This window comes from Sturnira hondurensis, unplaced genomic scaffold, assembly GCF_014824575.4.
Source record: "Sturnira hondurensis isolate 20B ecotype Veracruz unplaced genomic scaffold, ASM1482457v3 Scaffold0013515, whole genome shotgun sequence".
NCBI lineage: Eukaryota > Metazoa > Chordata > Mammalia > Chiroptera > Phyllostomidae > Sturnira > Sturnira hondurensis.
This window is the reverse complement of record NW_028086146.1, coordinates 3,127,155-3,142,884: the sequence shown is the minus strand read 5'-3', so window position 1 is coordinate 3,142,884 and position 15,730 is coordinate 3,127,155. Positions and strand designations below refer to the sequence as shown.

At 44.9% G+C, this 15,730-nt stretch overlaps 1 protein-coding gene across 6 annotated transcripts in view; it reads left to right on the top strand.

Annotated features, from left to right (window-relative positions):
• The window catches only part of TJP2 (tight junction protein 2), a 115,432-nt gene that overhangs the window by 84,537 nt on the left and 15,165 nt on the right, over positions 1-15,730 (top strand). For all 6 annotated transcript variants that reach the window (XM_037061702.1, XM_037061699.1, XM_037061697.1 and 3 more), the window contains 12 exons: positions 132-234; positions 1,707-2,352; positions 2,850-2,953; positions 3,592-3,745; positions 5,032-5,140; positions 5,243-5,376; positions 7,947-8,013; positions 8,778-8,928; positions 12,664-12,772; positions 13,983-14,193; positions 14,881-15,068; positions 15,531-15,626. In XM_037061702.1, coding sequence (XP_036917597.1) covers positions 132-234; positions 1,707-2,352; positions 2,850-2,953; positions 3,592-3,745; positions 5,032-5,140; positions 5,243-5,376; positions 7,947-8,013; positions 8,778-8,928; positions 12,664-12,772; positions 13,983-14,193; positions 14,881-15,068; positions 15,531-15,626 — 2,072 coding nt within the window. The remainder of the gene's footprint in view (positions 1-131; positions 235-1,706; positions 2,353-2,849; positions 2,954-3,591; positions 3,746-5,031; positions 5,141-5,242; positions 5,377-7,946; positions 8,014-8,777; positions 8,929-12,663; positions 12,773-13,982; positions 14,194-14,880; positions 15,069-15,530; positions 15,627-15,730) is intronic.

Sequence of the window (15,730 nt, the reverse complement as noted above, 5' to 3'; positions counted from 1 at the left end):
GGAGTCATCAGGCACTCAGGCCTTTAATAAGCATGTCAGGTCAGTTTGCTGCCTCTGTTTGTTCCTACGTGGAAGATTCATGGTGACTGGATGGGAGTTGTTCACACCCCGTGGTTGTTTTCTGTCTGCAGAGAAAACGATAGGGTGGTCATGGTTAATGGCACCTCCATGGAGGGCGTGCTCCATTCGTTTGCCGTTCAGCAGCTGAGAAAAAGCGGGAAGATCGCGTCCATTGTAAGTTCTGGGTTTGGGTCAGCTCCCCTCTGTAGGATTTCAGGGTTTTGCCCAGAAGAAAGTTACCACTTGCTTTTAAACACTTGACAGAGTTTCGTCATCTAGGAGCCACTACCTCTTGTACCCTCAGGAGGGCGATGTAATGGGTGATGTAAATAATTTCTCCCTGCCTCTTTCTCCTACCTTCCGACCACCCGTGTTCTCTTATCGGAGTGAGTTTGCTTTCAGAGCCGGGTTAGACAATGACTCCCTGTGAGAATTAAGTAGATGGAGAACTTAAGTAGGTGGTGAAAGAGCATTCATGCAGGAAATAGATTTCACCTCAAAACCTCGTTTGGGAAGGCCCAGACGAGATCTGCTGTATCTTCACGAACTAGAGTTTCTTAGGAGGCAGTGGCAGCCAATAGCATTCATTCATTGATTTGCTCTCTCATCCATGGAGCAAACAGTGGTTCAGGGTCACCTCTGAGACAGATGCTGCTTGGCACTGGAGCGGGTCTGAGCTGCTGGGAGTGTTCTCTCCAGCAGGCCAGTGTACTCACAAAGAGAAAATTTGGAGTGGAGCAGGTTTAGGGGCAGTGCTAGGAGGATGCACCAGGTGTGAGGTATTTCATTTTTTTTAACTTTGTATCTTGGACATTTTCAAACAAAAGGGAAAGTTCAGAGATTAATGTACTAACCAGTTATATATGTAATACATGTTAATATTCTGTCGTATTTATTTATTTTCCCCTTCATATGTGTACATAAACACATACTTTTTGTGAATCATTTGAAGGGAAGTTGCAGACATGATGGTTTAGCTCTGCTTACTTCAGTGTGTATTTTCTTTTTTTTTTAATTTAACTCTGGTTCAAGTACAGTTTTCTTTCTTGTATTCCCAGCCCTGCTAAGTGTGTATTTTCTAAATGGGGACATTCTTCTCCATCAGTATGGTACCATCACCCAGTGTCAGAAAATGCCTGACGACTCTTCAGTATCATCTAATATCCAGTGCATATCCTGAGATTTCTTTGATAGACTTTTTCTTCTTCCCCAGGAGATCTAATCATTCATTGTCCCTGGCCCTTATCCGTTTTGTTCTTTTGAATCTAGGAGGGCTTCTCTTTACCCCTCCCCTCTCCTTAACCCTCCATGCCCCCTTTTTAATGACAATGACCTTTGGAAGAAGCGAAGCAGATGTATATCGAATGTCTCACTTTCTAAATTTGCATTTTTACGACTTACAGCAGTTAAAGTGCCCTGGTGCTTTTCACACTCTGAGTAGAAGCAGATTTTGGAGGCCCTTCATACTCATTGTCTGACTTCATTCTCAACCCTCTGAAGTCTTTGTAGCCCCTGTTTTCCAGAAGAGGAAGCTGAGGCTTAGGGACACACAGTTTTATTGGAGGGAGAACCAGAGCTTTTAATCACTGCGTTCTCTTAGGCTTAACTGTGATCCTCTTACATCCGAACTGTGTTTTGGTGAACAGGTGGTCAAGAGGCCTCGGAAGGTTCAGCTGGCCCCTCTGCAGGGTGGCCTTCCTCTCAGTGAAGATGACCGGGCTTTTGAGGTAATGGATGAGTTTGACCATAGAAGTGCCCACAGTGGGTTCAGTGATCGGTACAGCGAGAGGAGCCGGCTGCGCAGCTGGGAGGACAGCCTGGAGAGGGGGCATCCCCACGACCTGCCGCACAGCCGGGAGAGGGACCGGAGCCGCGGCCGGAGCCTGGAGCGGGGCCTGGACCACAATGACTATGGCAGAGCCCAAGACCGAAGCCGTGGCCGGAGCCTGGAGCGGGGCCTGGACCACGACAACTATGGCAGAGCCCGAGACCGAAGCCGTGGCCGGAGCCTGGAGCGGGGCCTGGACCATGACTATGGGCGAGGCCGAGATAGCAGCCGCGGCCTGAGCTTTGAACAGGCTTACGGCCAGCCCTATGACCGGGCCTACAGCCCGGAGGTGGAGTACAGGGCGCAGCCCGATGCCCGGTATGAAGGATCTCGGAGCCGCAGCCGCGAGCACCTTCACTCACGCAGCCCCAGCCCCGAGCCAAGAGGGCGGCCAGACCATGCAGGCCAGCTGGAGCCGGACAAGCCCATTGGGGTCCTTCTGATGAAAGGCAAAGCAAATGAAGGTAGTAATGCTTGATGTGGAAAAGCGCTAGTATAATAATAGCTAATTTTTACATGGCGTCTACTGTGTGCCATGCACTGACCTAAATGCTTTGCACCATTTAGTTCATTTCACCCTCATCACTACCTCCTGTAGGAGTTTGCATATCTTTATTTTATAAGGCACAGATAAGTTTATTGTGCCTTCATTTTCTGAGGGACAGGAAAGTTCATTGATTTGCACATTGAACTTGCACAGACTGCAGAAATTTGGCTTTAAACTGCTAGGCCATTGGTTCTCAAAGCAGCATTTGTTTTTTATGTCTCTTAATCAGGATAGTCCCTCTGCCTCTTTTGCTTTGTATGACATGGACTTTTTCTCCAGGCTAAGTCATCTTACAGAAAAGTCCCACATGCAAAGTTAATTTTTCATCAGTATGTTAAAATAGTACCCCCAAAACAGACTGAGTTTTCTGAGCCAGTTGGTGAACTGTGTGCTCATTGGTGTTTTGTCTCCTAGAGTATGGCCTGCGGCTGGGGAGTCAGATCTTCATAAAGGAGATGACCAGCACCGGTCTGGCAACTAAAGACGGCAACCTGCATGAAGGGGACATCATTCTCAAGGTGGGCGGCCAGGGTGGAGGACAGCCAGACGCATGCTTGGCTTCGAAGTCTGCACGTCCACATTCAAGTGCAGACACAGTGAAACCTCGTTGCAGTGGGAGAGGGTAGTAAGATGAAGTCTGGGAAGAACAGCCGAGTGCCAGAATTTTTATCGGAAAAACCAGACTTGGAGATCTCTAATACTTTAATGTCAGTTTTTAAAACTATCTCAATGAGTGCTTTTTTTCTTGCCTGTTTGTTTAAAGTTTAAGCTCCTATTCCCTAAACGAAGGAAGATGAGAGGGAGAGTTGGTAGTATATGAATGCTGAATATTTAATAGTTTTTGTAAACCTCTCCGGTCGGGAGACACATTGCAGTAGTAAACCAAACCATCACCTTGAGCTTGGAAGTTAAATAAATTAGCAGAGTAACTTAAGTACATTACTGCTCTGTCACGCCTGTGTTTGGGATCCAGGCGTGTGGGATTATATGTAATTTAAAGGATAATTTGCTTTTATTCAGTGAGTCACCCTAAAGCCCACGTCTGTTTGAATAGATGAGCAAAGTCTATACATTTTTAGTAGGAGAAAATGCAAATTTTCTATTTCCCTGTGAATAGTTGTATCACATATGCCATTCCTGTTCTTTATAAACACAGATAAATGGAACCGTAACTGAGAACATGTCGTTAATGGATGCCCGAAAACTGATAGAAAAGTCGAGAGGAAAACTCCAGCTAGTGGTGCTGAGAGACAGCAAGCAGACGCTCATCAACATCCCCTCGTTAAACGACAGCGACTCCGAAATAGAAGGTAGAGGAAGGAGGCTGTGAGCTTGGCTGGAAGAGAGAGGGCTGTTGCTTCCGCATTCTGATCTGTACTTAGTGTGGCCATCCCCCGGGAAGTTAAATTTCCAGCGAAAACCTCTCCTGTAAACTTTTCATTCCAAAAGATAAGTGTTTGGTGGTTATTTTCTTATTAAAGCGTCTGTGGAAATGAGGTTTCCAATGTGAAATTCCGGTGCATTTATGAGCTCGCGGTGGTCGCCGTGTAGGCCACTGAAAATAGAACTCGTTAGTGAAAAATGTAGGTACCAGCAGTTCAAAGAACTAACCACATACATTTGTAAATCGCTCATTCTTGCAATCTCTTGTGTATTTTTTTTAAGTGGCTATTAATATTTCTAACAGAGAGAAGACAGTATGGAGGATAGCAAACATAGGCAGACGCCGTGAAGACGCAGTCACAATGGCTTACATTGTGTGTTCATTGGTTAGCAATGTGTCACCTCCTCTATTTCATGACACTACATTCATGTCTGAAATAGGAATTATACGTAGGATAGCATTTTTAACCACCTACAAACTACCAGTAAAAATAAGTAATCGTGTTATTTTCTAGTTAACCATTTAGTATTGCCTTTGTGTAGCCAAGTTTAGAAAAAATATTAAGTTCTCAAGTGTTAAGATAGATGTTGATTTTTTAAAGGATTGCTTTATAGAACTTAGTTTAATTTCCATTATATCAAAAGTCTAAGCCGTTGTGAGTGCTCTGAGTGCAGTGCAGAGAAATCACCCCAGCTTGCCGGGAGCATATTGCCTTGCTATTCGAAGCATGGTCCCCACCCCACCAGCAGCATCAGCAGCATCTGGGAATTTGATAGGATTGCACTGTCTCAGCGCCCACCCCCACCCCTCCCCCACCCCGAACAACTGCAGTCTAAGGAGGGCTCAGGTGATTCGTATGTCATATGCACATTAATGTTTGAGAAGTGTGTGTGTGTGTGTATGTGTATATATATATATATATATATTTATATTTCCAGTAATTGAACTTTGACTCTCCAGTAGCAGCTTTGCTAGAAACTGATGAAAGAGGAACCCGAAGTTCTATATTTGGCTTTCTCTTTATTAATTAAGGCCTTTCTCTTTCAACTATCTGGTTTTTTTTCTTTCAATTCTGGAAGACTGTTAGGCTAATAGCACATTTGCTGCCTGCCCCTCTTCCATTTCCCGTGTTTCCTAACCAGAGAAGAGGATAATGTCTGGTACAGGTCTTAAATATTTCATTAAAAAGTCCCTTCTAATTTTTGAAACCAGATGTCTCGGAAATAGAGTCAAACCGATCATTTTCTCCAGTGGAGAGACGGCAGCAGTATTCCGACTACGATTATCATTCCTCAAACGAAAAGCTGAAGGAAAAGCCAAAGTAAGATGATGAGTATTTTTCCCTTGTATGCATCACTGTCCATGCACACATATGTATTGTGAATCTGTCACATTATGAGTATTCATGGGACATGTGCTTAAGTTCAAGGGAGGACATCCAGAACAGATGGTCCAGGGTGGGCTCCACACCCACACCCTTTAAGTGTGCGGAGGACGTTGCGGCTGTGGTTGGCACAGAGACCAGCAAGGAACCCAGATACCAAGAGGAAGCCCCAGGTGAGGCTCATTTTATTTACTTTTTTATTGATTTGAGAGAGAGAGAGAGGAAAGGGGAGAGGGAGAGAGAGAAACATCAGTTTGTTGTTCCCCTTATTTGCATATTCATGGTTGATTCTTGTGTGTGCCGTGACCCGGGATCAAACCCACAGCCTTGGTGCATCAGGATGACGCTCTAAGCACATGAACTACCCAGCCAGGGCCAAGGGCTCATTTTAAACAGTCACTTTCAGAAGTTTCTGTTTGGTAAATCCAGAGGATGGCTGGAATGAGAGAGAAATTATTTTAAAAAATTATTTTCAAATATGGAAGAATCATTCCTATCTTTCTTTCTGTCTTTCCTCTTAAAAGATTTTTTTTATTTAGAGAGAGGGGAAGGTAGGGAGAATGAGAAGGAGAGAAATGTGAGAGAGAAACATCAATTGGTTGCTTGCCTTTCACACTCACCCCAACCAGAGGCCAGGCCCGCAACCCAGGCAGATACCCTGACCTGGAATCAAACTGGTGACCTTTCAGTTTGTGGGAAGACACCCAACCACCTGGGCTATGCTGGCCAGGGCTCTTTCTCTTAATATTAAAAAAAATGTAGAGAAAAACAGTCCTTTTGCTGCCAACAGATTGGTCACATTTTGTTCCATTTGACTAGTTATGGTTCTTTTGTCTCCCGTTTCTGATCCCAGCCTGAGCTGTTCCTGCTCACAATACTTTCAACACCAGATGTGTAGGTTTCTCCCTCCCCTCAACTTCCAGGTCTCAAAGTCTCCAGACACCAACTGGGTTGTCCTGTGATTCAGTTCCATTCTGACACTGACCCCCTGCAGACCCCACAAGTTAAGGGCTCTGACCCACAGGATGCCCTCACTTCAGACACCCATCTCCAGTCCCAGGTTATCACCTTTACTTCTGACCAACCAGCTCTAAACCCGGAGTTCCCATGACCCTCTTCTCCAGTTTGATAATTTGCTGGAATGGTTCACAGAGCTCAGAAAAGCACTGTACTTGCTAATACTGGCTTATTATAAAGTGGTAACTCAGGAACAGCCACATGCGACATATAGCCCTATAGAGCAAGGTATGGGGGAAAGGAATGTATAGCCCTATAGAACAAGGTATGGGGGAAGGGGAGCTTCCATGCCTCCTCAAAGCCTGCGCTCTCCTAGCCCATCCGTGTGCTCACCAACTTGGAAGCAGTGTGAACCCCATGGTTTTGTGGAGGCTTTGTCATGTGCACGATCAATTATTACCTCAGTCTCCACCTCCTCACCCCTCCCTGGATGATGGATGGGCAGGCAGGCTGAAAGTCCCAAACTTCTGGCCACGGCGTGCTCATCCTGGGGACCAGCTACGTGCTGAGGCTCTCCAGGAGCCCACCAGGAGGCGTGTCTTGAATAAAACATCAAGACATTATGGTTCAAGTATTTGAAATCTTATGTTTCAGGCTAAGCCTCGTTTTTACAGAATAGTAAACACTGTCTCTTCCATTTCCAACAGCTCATTAGTAGAAGCCACTACTAACAGGAGCTGTGACTTTAGAACAAAGGACTCTCCTGTCACCCAGGAAATTCCAGGGGGTGTAGGAGCTCTGTGTCAGGAACCGGGGGCAAACACCAAGTGTTAGAGCAAAAGATGCTCCTGGCCCCCCTACTGCCCTGGAAATTATGGGGATTTTAGGCACTTTGTGTAGGAACTGGGGGCAGAGACCAAATAGATATTTTTAATTGTATCAGTCACTTTTTGTCGTATTTGATTGGTTGAGGTCCTTTTATATCCCGTCTTTGATCTCAACCCTGTTCCTTATCCCTGTCTGTACCACCCTAAACTTACTACCTTGACTTTACATGCATAAATATTTATCCATGAGAAAATAGCATTATAATGTGGTGTTTTTAAAATATTTTATTTATTTTTGGAGAGAAGGGAGGGAGAGGGAAAGAGCAAGAGAAACATGGATGTTGGTTGCCTTTTGCACACCCCCTACTAGGGACCTGGCCCACAATCCAGGCATGTGCCCTGACTGGGGATCAAACCAATGACCTTTGAGTTTGCAGGCCGGTACTCAATCTACTGAACCACACTAGCCAGGGATGGTTTTTTTTCTTTTGTTTTGTTTTTCAGTTTTAAAAAATACTATTTTCTGATATGTATGATTCTATACCTTGCATTTTATAGGTTCATTTCTCACTTATTTTGAGAAACCATTGGTACCTGCTGTCTTAAAATTGAACTTCACTTTAAAGAATTATTTTTATTGTTGGATGTGATGATGTGGGTAGCGTAAGGTACAGAACTGAATTTTTCGTGGATTTTGTGATTTTTTTTCCCCGAGAGGATAAAGGAGGGAGAAACATCGATTAGCTGCCTCCTGCCCATGCAGCCCAACTTCAGACTGAACCCACAACGTAGGCATGTCCCCCGACCGAGAGTCAAACATGCAACCTATTGGTTTGAGGGATGATGCCCAGGCAGCTGAGCCACACCGGCCAGGGCATAGGTTTGATGATCTTTATATTTTGTGATGGACAGACGCCCTTTGTCCAGGTTGGTAATGACAGATGCTTTTTATTTCACAGCTCTTCAATCAAAAGCCGTACCGAGAAATTTTCTTCGTCCCAGTCCTGAAGATGAAGCGATATACGGGTATCTATTTTCAGCCTTTAAACCCCTTTGTTTTTCCACACAGCTCTGTCTCCTTAACTGAAATCCAGAAAAATGGTGTTTTTTTAACAGCAGATGGTGATTTTGCTTAAAACCAGCCACCCTTAATCAACCCTTGTTGCTAGTGTTTATGAGAAAGAAATCATTTGTAGACGAGCAAAATGAGGAAGTGGGGTAAAGTTTGTGTTGTTGACTTTGTCTGCACGTCCTTTTCACCTGGCGATTTCTCCGGAACGTGATTCTGAATATTTGAGTTTGGCAGGTTGGTGACTCCAGATAGGTGAGGTACTGCCTAATGCCTCTGTGGGGGCTGCAGTGACCACACAGATGGTGATCCCAGTGTGTGGGGGGAGGAAAGGGACACCACGCTCTGCACTTGATAATGAGAACCCAGGCTGTGCGTCCATGTGACAAGAGCCCTGGAGTGGCGGCAGGCTTTCCTTTGGAAGAGTAGTTCACGTGGCCTTAGTTTTGTAATTTTAACCTTGCCCTTTATTGCTTTTCTAATCTTGAATGAGCTCACATAAACATTTTATATTTCTACTTCTTCACGGATAAAGTGGGCCTATGACATTCATCTTACAGTACTGGGGCTGATAAAATTATACATTACATGGGGGAAATGAGAGACTTAAACATCAATCAGTCTGTAGATAGAAGAAATTAAATCTCTCATCTCCTAATGTTGGTTTCCTCTTACAAAAATAATCTTCCATTTTTCCTTTCTGAAAATGAAATCCTTGCAGCCCCAACACCATAATGGTGAAGTTCAGGAAGGGAGACAGCGTGGGCTTACGGTTGGCCGGTGGCAATGATGTCGGGATATTTGTGGCCGGCATCCAAGAGGGGACCTCGGCAGAGCAAGAAGGCCTCCAAGAAGGGGACCAAATTCTGAAGGTAAGGAAAGCCTAGTCCTGTTTCTAGAAGTTACAGGGAAAGAGTGATGTTTTCTGGGGGGCTTACAGAAGCGGGGGCAGAGTGGTCCCGCTTGTGAAAATGGATCGGCTACACGTGTGTGGACCTCCAGCATCAAGGTGCCATTTTCCCTGGAATGGGTCCTGTTTTCTCAGCCCTAGAACCCAAAACTCACTCCTGTGGGGGAACTTACAGTGTTCAAGACCCTCACAAAGATTTGTATTCGCTTGAGTAACAAAAAAAACTGAGACTCACTAAAGGCCTAGGAAGAAGAGCCTTGAAAAGATCTTGCTAATGTTTGGTTTTTCGTCGATTCCCCTGTCTGGTTGTCACTCGTTAAGGCAGTGTGCTGTCATTGAGCAGAGGTGGGTATTGGCACCAGATCATCGGATCTGAACAGCATCCCAGCCTCTCATCAGTTCTGTGACCCTCGACAGGTTTCTGCATCCGTCCAAGGGGGATAAGAATACCTGCCTTGCAGGGACCCTGTAAAATTAGAATATATAACACAAACACCTAGCAGAGTTCCTGGCATAGAATATGAAGGTCAATGTTCCTTTTGTTACCCATTGGAAAATAATAAGTTGGTGCCACTGAATATGTTATGTTCATCTACAGTTGTCCAGAAGGAGGATTTCTAGGTTAATCAAATATGGATACTTTTAAAGTTACTGTATATATATTTGTATAATGTATTGGTTTTGAAAAATGATAGCCAGCTCAGCTTTGACATTTTATGAGATACATGTAATGTATTTCCCACTGATTTTGGAATAAACTTCAAGAATGTCAGGTACCTCTTGATTATGCAAATACAGAATGCTAGGGGACTGGCTTCACTGGAATTTCTGCTTCTGTAAACTTGCATTTTTTAGGTAGGACTTACTGGGGGGTCTGGTAAGAGCATCTAGGCTCAGAGGAAAGGGAATAAAGAGCAGAGTTCCCGGGGAAGCAGGCAGCAGAGCACGAAACAGGCAGCCCTCTTCCACTTCCTTCTTGGCTCTTGGCCCCATTGCAGGGGCTCAGGTTTCGTTTCTGGAGGACACGAAGGGCAGACCTTGATCATGAGCCCTGCTGAAGCTTTCCAGTGACATTCTAGACCCTCTTTGGCTGCAGCCAGGATCCTAGAAGACCAAGTGTACCTGAGTGAACCTCGCGGTACCACATGATCCTAGGAAACATCACTCACCAAGTGCTCCTGATAAGAATCCCATCCAAAGGCCAGCTCATACCAGTTTGCTCTGGAGTGGATGATGCCAACGAAGAAAAAGCGTGTTCCCTAGCTAGTGTCAGGGCCTTAGGAAGGCAGGGAGAAGTGTGGAAGCTTTTGCTCTTAAAGGATCAAGGATAAGATATTCTTGTACTCAGGGGGAAAAAGATTTTCTAAATTTTCATGGGAAAAAAATAGGGAATTCACGCAGGGACATGGCAGGCTGACCTCTCCGTGGCTTGTTCAGGATGGGGAGACATGCTTCCGTGGGTGAGGTGTCAGGGGTGCAGTGCGTATATATTGTTCCCTGCTTTCATTTGGGAGCAAGGAGGAAACTATGGGAACTGGCTTCCTCGTTCTTGGCTGAAAATAAATTTTCTGTTGACTACAACAGGAGCCCCCAGTTCTGTGAAGGGGTGAAAAAGATTGAGCTCACCTGCTGCGGCAGAGGCTGCTATGGAGTCCCCTTCGGGTTCACACCAGACAGGGTAGGGCCTGTGGACAGTAAACTAGAGGATAAGAAGATAGTTATCGGAGAGGACTGTACAACTAACCTTCAAAGCATCGAAGTGCTGCCCTGTGGGGTTTTTTGTTGTTGTTGTTTTTTCAACCTTGTTTCAGAACAGCCTCTCATGGCAAATTGAACCCGTGTGGTGAACTGTCTGTGTGTACTAATCCCTTTCTTGTATCGCAGGTTTTTTAAGTATGGCTCTTCCTTTGGTCAGGTGATGAACGAAAGCAGAGTGTGCTGTGTGGGGCCGAACCTGTGCCTTGTAAATAACAGAAATTGACATGCTTTTGTGCTTGGCCTAGCTTGTTGCTTATTATTTGTCTGGTATGGTTGTCATTTCTCTTTCAGAAACTTTTAGGGCGTGGAAAAGAGGAAAAAAAACTTCTAAGTTTGCTTATAAACATGTGGATTTACCTGTAACCAGCATGTGTGCTTGAATTTTGACTGGTTTTTTGGCTTGCTGGATGGTCAGTCTCACGTGACCATAGAGGTGGACAGAGGGACCATTAAGGTTTTCCCTAGCCCTGTGGCCCTGTATTACTTAAATAAACAAATATAAGCATATGTATGCCTGTAAAAACATACCAGTGGCCATCCTGTCATATGTAGACACAGGCATAGATCTACAAGTGGCATGAGAAAGGTCGTACGACAAGGTGCAGTGATCCTGGTTTGGGGGACAGCAAGACAGGGAAGACTGTTGTCCTTGTTGCTAAATATTGTCTCAAAGGGAAAGTTAATGTGATTGTTTTAGCAAATCACTTTATTTTAAAAGCACCAAGTAAGTTTTAGTTCACTTAATTATAAAGTCTAATATTATTAATTAAATTATAAATTCTAACATTGGTTAATGAATTGTTTTTTTTATAATAGAGCATTTAACTAAAGAATTCTATAGTCCTCAATGATCAAAGAAAAGATTTCATGGGAAGTTTGTGTCTTTTCACTACTGTGACACATTATTAAAACATTAGGGACTTTAAAAGAATTTTTGCATTTTACTGACTTATAGTTTTTCTCTTTTAAAATGGTTTTAAGGTACAAAACAAAGATGTCAAAATGTTTTTTTCCCATGTTTCAAATGTACTTGCTTTCTAATTTCCAAAAACTATTCACAGTGTACCCCGCTAAATCAGTGGGGAATAAATGTTGTGGGCTGTTTGCCAGAAATAAGTGTGTGTCAGAAGCTTAAACATATAAGCCTATATATCAGGTTATTGGTCTGCCATATAAGGCTAATGCTCTTCAATTTCTTAAACTCATTAAATACCTTTTTAGGTGATAGAAGCTGTAGGAGAAAGGTGGAATTGATTAGAACCTTTATTTTTAGGCTTTTGTTTGAACTAATTTAAAAACTGCGTTCATGCCTTCAGAGGGGCCAGGATGCTTCTTTGCCATAGACCCCACCACTCCCTATTGCATTCTAGTTGCCTGTTTCCTGATTGTACATTACCTCCCTGGCCACCTCAATAGCAGCCTCAAAGAAGACCAGACACAGCCCCCAAAAGTTCTGATCTGATCTAGTGACAGGTCTTCGACGGAATGCATATTCCTAAGGGGCGGTTGGCAGTGTGGGGAGGCAGAAAGGGGTAGCGGTGCCCACACAGCCCAGGCTGGCAGCAGGGTGCTGGAAGGGCTTGAGTAGGGACACTAAGGGCTTCTTTTATTATTATTATTATATTTTATTTATTATGCTATTACAGTTGTCCTGATCCCCCCACCCCACCCAGTGCCCCCTACTCCCTCAGGCAGTCCCCACACCATTGTTCATGTCCATGGATCATGCGTGTAAGTTCTTTGGCTACTCCATTTCCTACACTGTATTTTACATCCCCATGGCTATTCTGTAACTACCTATTTGTACTTCTTAATCCCCTCACCTTTACATCTGAGTTTCACCCTGGGAAGACCCTGATGAAAGCAATCAGATAAAAACCTCAGGTGGCACCTTTTTGCAAACTTTGTTTTCGTTTTTCCCCTTTGCTCTTTCTGTCAGGTGAACACACAGGATTTTAGAGGGCTGGTTCGAGAAGATGCTGTTCTCTACCTGTTAGAAATCCCCAAAGGCGAAATGGTGACCATTTTGGCTCAGAGCCGACCTGATGGTGAGCGGCTTTGTCCATTATTTTAATGGGGCAGAGCGGGGACTGTGGGGAGGATGAGAGAGGTGCCTTGGGACCAGAAGACGTAAATTTGGGTGTTAAAAATTGAAATGGATTCTAACACCTAATCTCAGGAGACAGTTTGGGTGCCATTTAACTTTCTGTAGAAAGTATTCTATGCACCCCCTGAAATAATCCCCCTGCTTGTATCATTTGGGAATGCGACTTCTGTTCTGGACAGCGATCCATCCATAAGTACGGCCTGGAGTTATTCCTGAGCCTTTCACAGGATAGATGCAAACAGCCACACTTACTGGTCAGCTCCCACATTACCTCCCGTTTATCAGTCTGACAGGTTGCTTCCCCTGACCAGGCCTCATTGTTTCCACCTATAAAATGGGAATTAGTATTTTAAAATGGTAGTATTTTCATTGATAGTATTTTCCCTGTCTGCTTCAGAGGATTGATCGACAACTACATTGGGGTTCTCTAGAGAAACAAAACCAGTAGGGTGTATGTATGTGTGCTGTAGAGAGAGAGATGGATTGACTGATTATAAGGAATTAGCCTAATAATTAGGGAAGCTGGAAAATCCCAGGATCTGCAGAGTGAATGTCAAGCTGGAGACTCAGGAGAACTAATAATCTAGTTTTAGTCCAAGTCCAAAGGCCTGAGAACCGAGAGGGTCAATGGTGTAGTTGGAATCCTGAAACTGGCAGGCTTGAGACCCAGAAAGAGCTGGTGATCCCTCCATTTGAATGTGAAGGCAGGAAAAACTGATATCCCAGCTCAAAAGCAGGAAGAGTTAGTTTTCTCCAAGTCAGGGGAGGGTTCATCTGTTTGTTATATTCAGACCTTCAACTGATTGGCTGAGGCCCACCCACATCGCAGAGTGCAATCTTCTTTACTTAGTTTACCAATTTAAACATGAATCTCCTTTCAAAACACCCAGAATAACATTTGGCCAAAATATCTGGGCATCGTGTGAGCCGGTCAAATTGACACGGGACCTTAACCATCACAGCTGCTCAGACCTTAGTTGTTTTAGTCTTTTTCCTGTTTGTGCTGTGGTTCCTATACAGTCTGTACACTGGCTTTGCTGAATGGACAGGAGGGAAAGGGGGTGATCAGAAGTAGGAGAAGCTGGTGGCTCTTTAGGAAAAGACCTCCAGGTAAGCAGAATGCAGCAGACAGTGTTGCGTTTGTCTCTCAGTGTACAGAGACATACTGGCTTGTGGCAGAGGGGATTCGTTTTTTATAAGAAGCCACTTTGAGTGTGAGAAGGAAACTCCACAGAGCCTGGCCTTCACCAGAGGGGAGGTCTTCCGAGTGGTGGACACCCTGTATGATGGCAAGCTGGGCCACTGGCTGGCCGTGAGGATCGGAAACGAACTGGAGAAAGGCTTAATCCCCAACAAGAGCAGGTATGTGAAATCACACGTTCCCACACGCCCCTTCCATGTCCTTCCCGCAGATAAACCACAGCCCCACCCCTCTCCAAAGGGAAGCCGCCCGTGGCTCCAGTATTTGCCCCCAAGCCTCTCCCAGCGTCTCCTCCTTGTCTACGAGGAGGGGCCTGGGACTGGAAATAGCTGCCGGCTGGTCTGTGCGAGTGTTCAGCATCACGTAGTTGGTTCTTGCACTCGGCTGGCTTTGAACAACATCCTGAGGAATGTCCACCGCTTCGCATGGCATGTGGGCAGGTACCGAGCGGCTGTAGCGCACCGGCACACCTCTTAGAGATACGCTGCCCTTTTTCAGTGAGTGCCCCTTGTCCTTAACCCCAGCGGACACTTGATGGTTTGCCGACACTTGTATTTTGGCAGGGATCTCAGGTCCGTGTGCTGTATACCAGCCTGTCAGAATGAGCCACTTCTAGGGTGTTTATTACTGAGCAACTTCTGGTGGGTTTTATGGGGACCAAGCCTTTATCTGCCTCCACTGGGAAGAGAGCGTCCCCACATTTCCCACCCTGTGAAACCTCTCCGTGGCCAAGCTGTATCTTCCCTAACCCAGGTTCATAAGCAACACTGAGTAGACCTGGTTAGCGACATGCACATATGCACATCTTGTAGCTTTAGAGATTGACTTCCTGTGGTTTCCTCCCTCAGAGCTGAACAAATGGCCAGCGTGCAGAATGCCCAGAGAGACAACGCTGGGGACAGGGCGGACTTCTGGAGGATGCGCGGCCAGAGGTCCGGCATGAAGAAGAACTTACGGAAGAGCCGGGAAGACCTGACAGCTGTTGTGTCGGTCAGCACCAAGTTCCCGGCTTATGAGAGGGTTTTGCTGCGAGAAGGTGAGGAAGCCAAATGATCTGACCGGACTCTGAGCCCGTCTTTCTTCATTTTCAGATCGTAACCATCAAGTTCAAACTTACCTATATCGCTTAGACCAAAAGCAAGGTTGTAGAGTTGGACTCTTGTTCAAACACAAAAGAAGGCTTATACATAGGCCAGCTGTGCAAACTCGTAAATGGAAGCATGTTTCACAACCTGAGTTATTTTTTATTCATTTATTTTTCCTCAGTTATTTTTTTCCATACTGCCATTCAGAAATTTTTATATATTAGCTATAGTGAAGTTTATGTTTAATAATAGGGGAATGAAGGCATATTCAGAAAAGAGCTGGGCTGGATTGGTGGGAGAACATACAGTTGCTTTCATGTAGACATATCAGTAGCCCATAAAATACTTCTGCTTTTTATTTTAACAGCTGAGGGAGTGTATGTGTTTTCATTGCCTTTCTTGTCTCATTTCAGCCGGTTTCAAGAGACCCGTGGTCTTATTTGGCCCCATCGCAGACGTAGCAATGGAAAAGCTGTCAAATGAGCTACCCGACCTCTTCCAAACTGCTAGTAAGTCTGTCGGTGGTATTTTTTTCCTCACAAAATTTTCACTTGAAAAATATCTAATTACACAGAAAAAAAATGAAAAAACAGTGAACGCCCCTGGAGTCCCC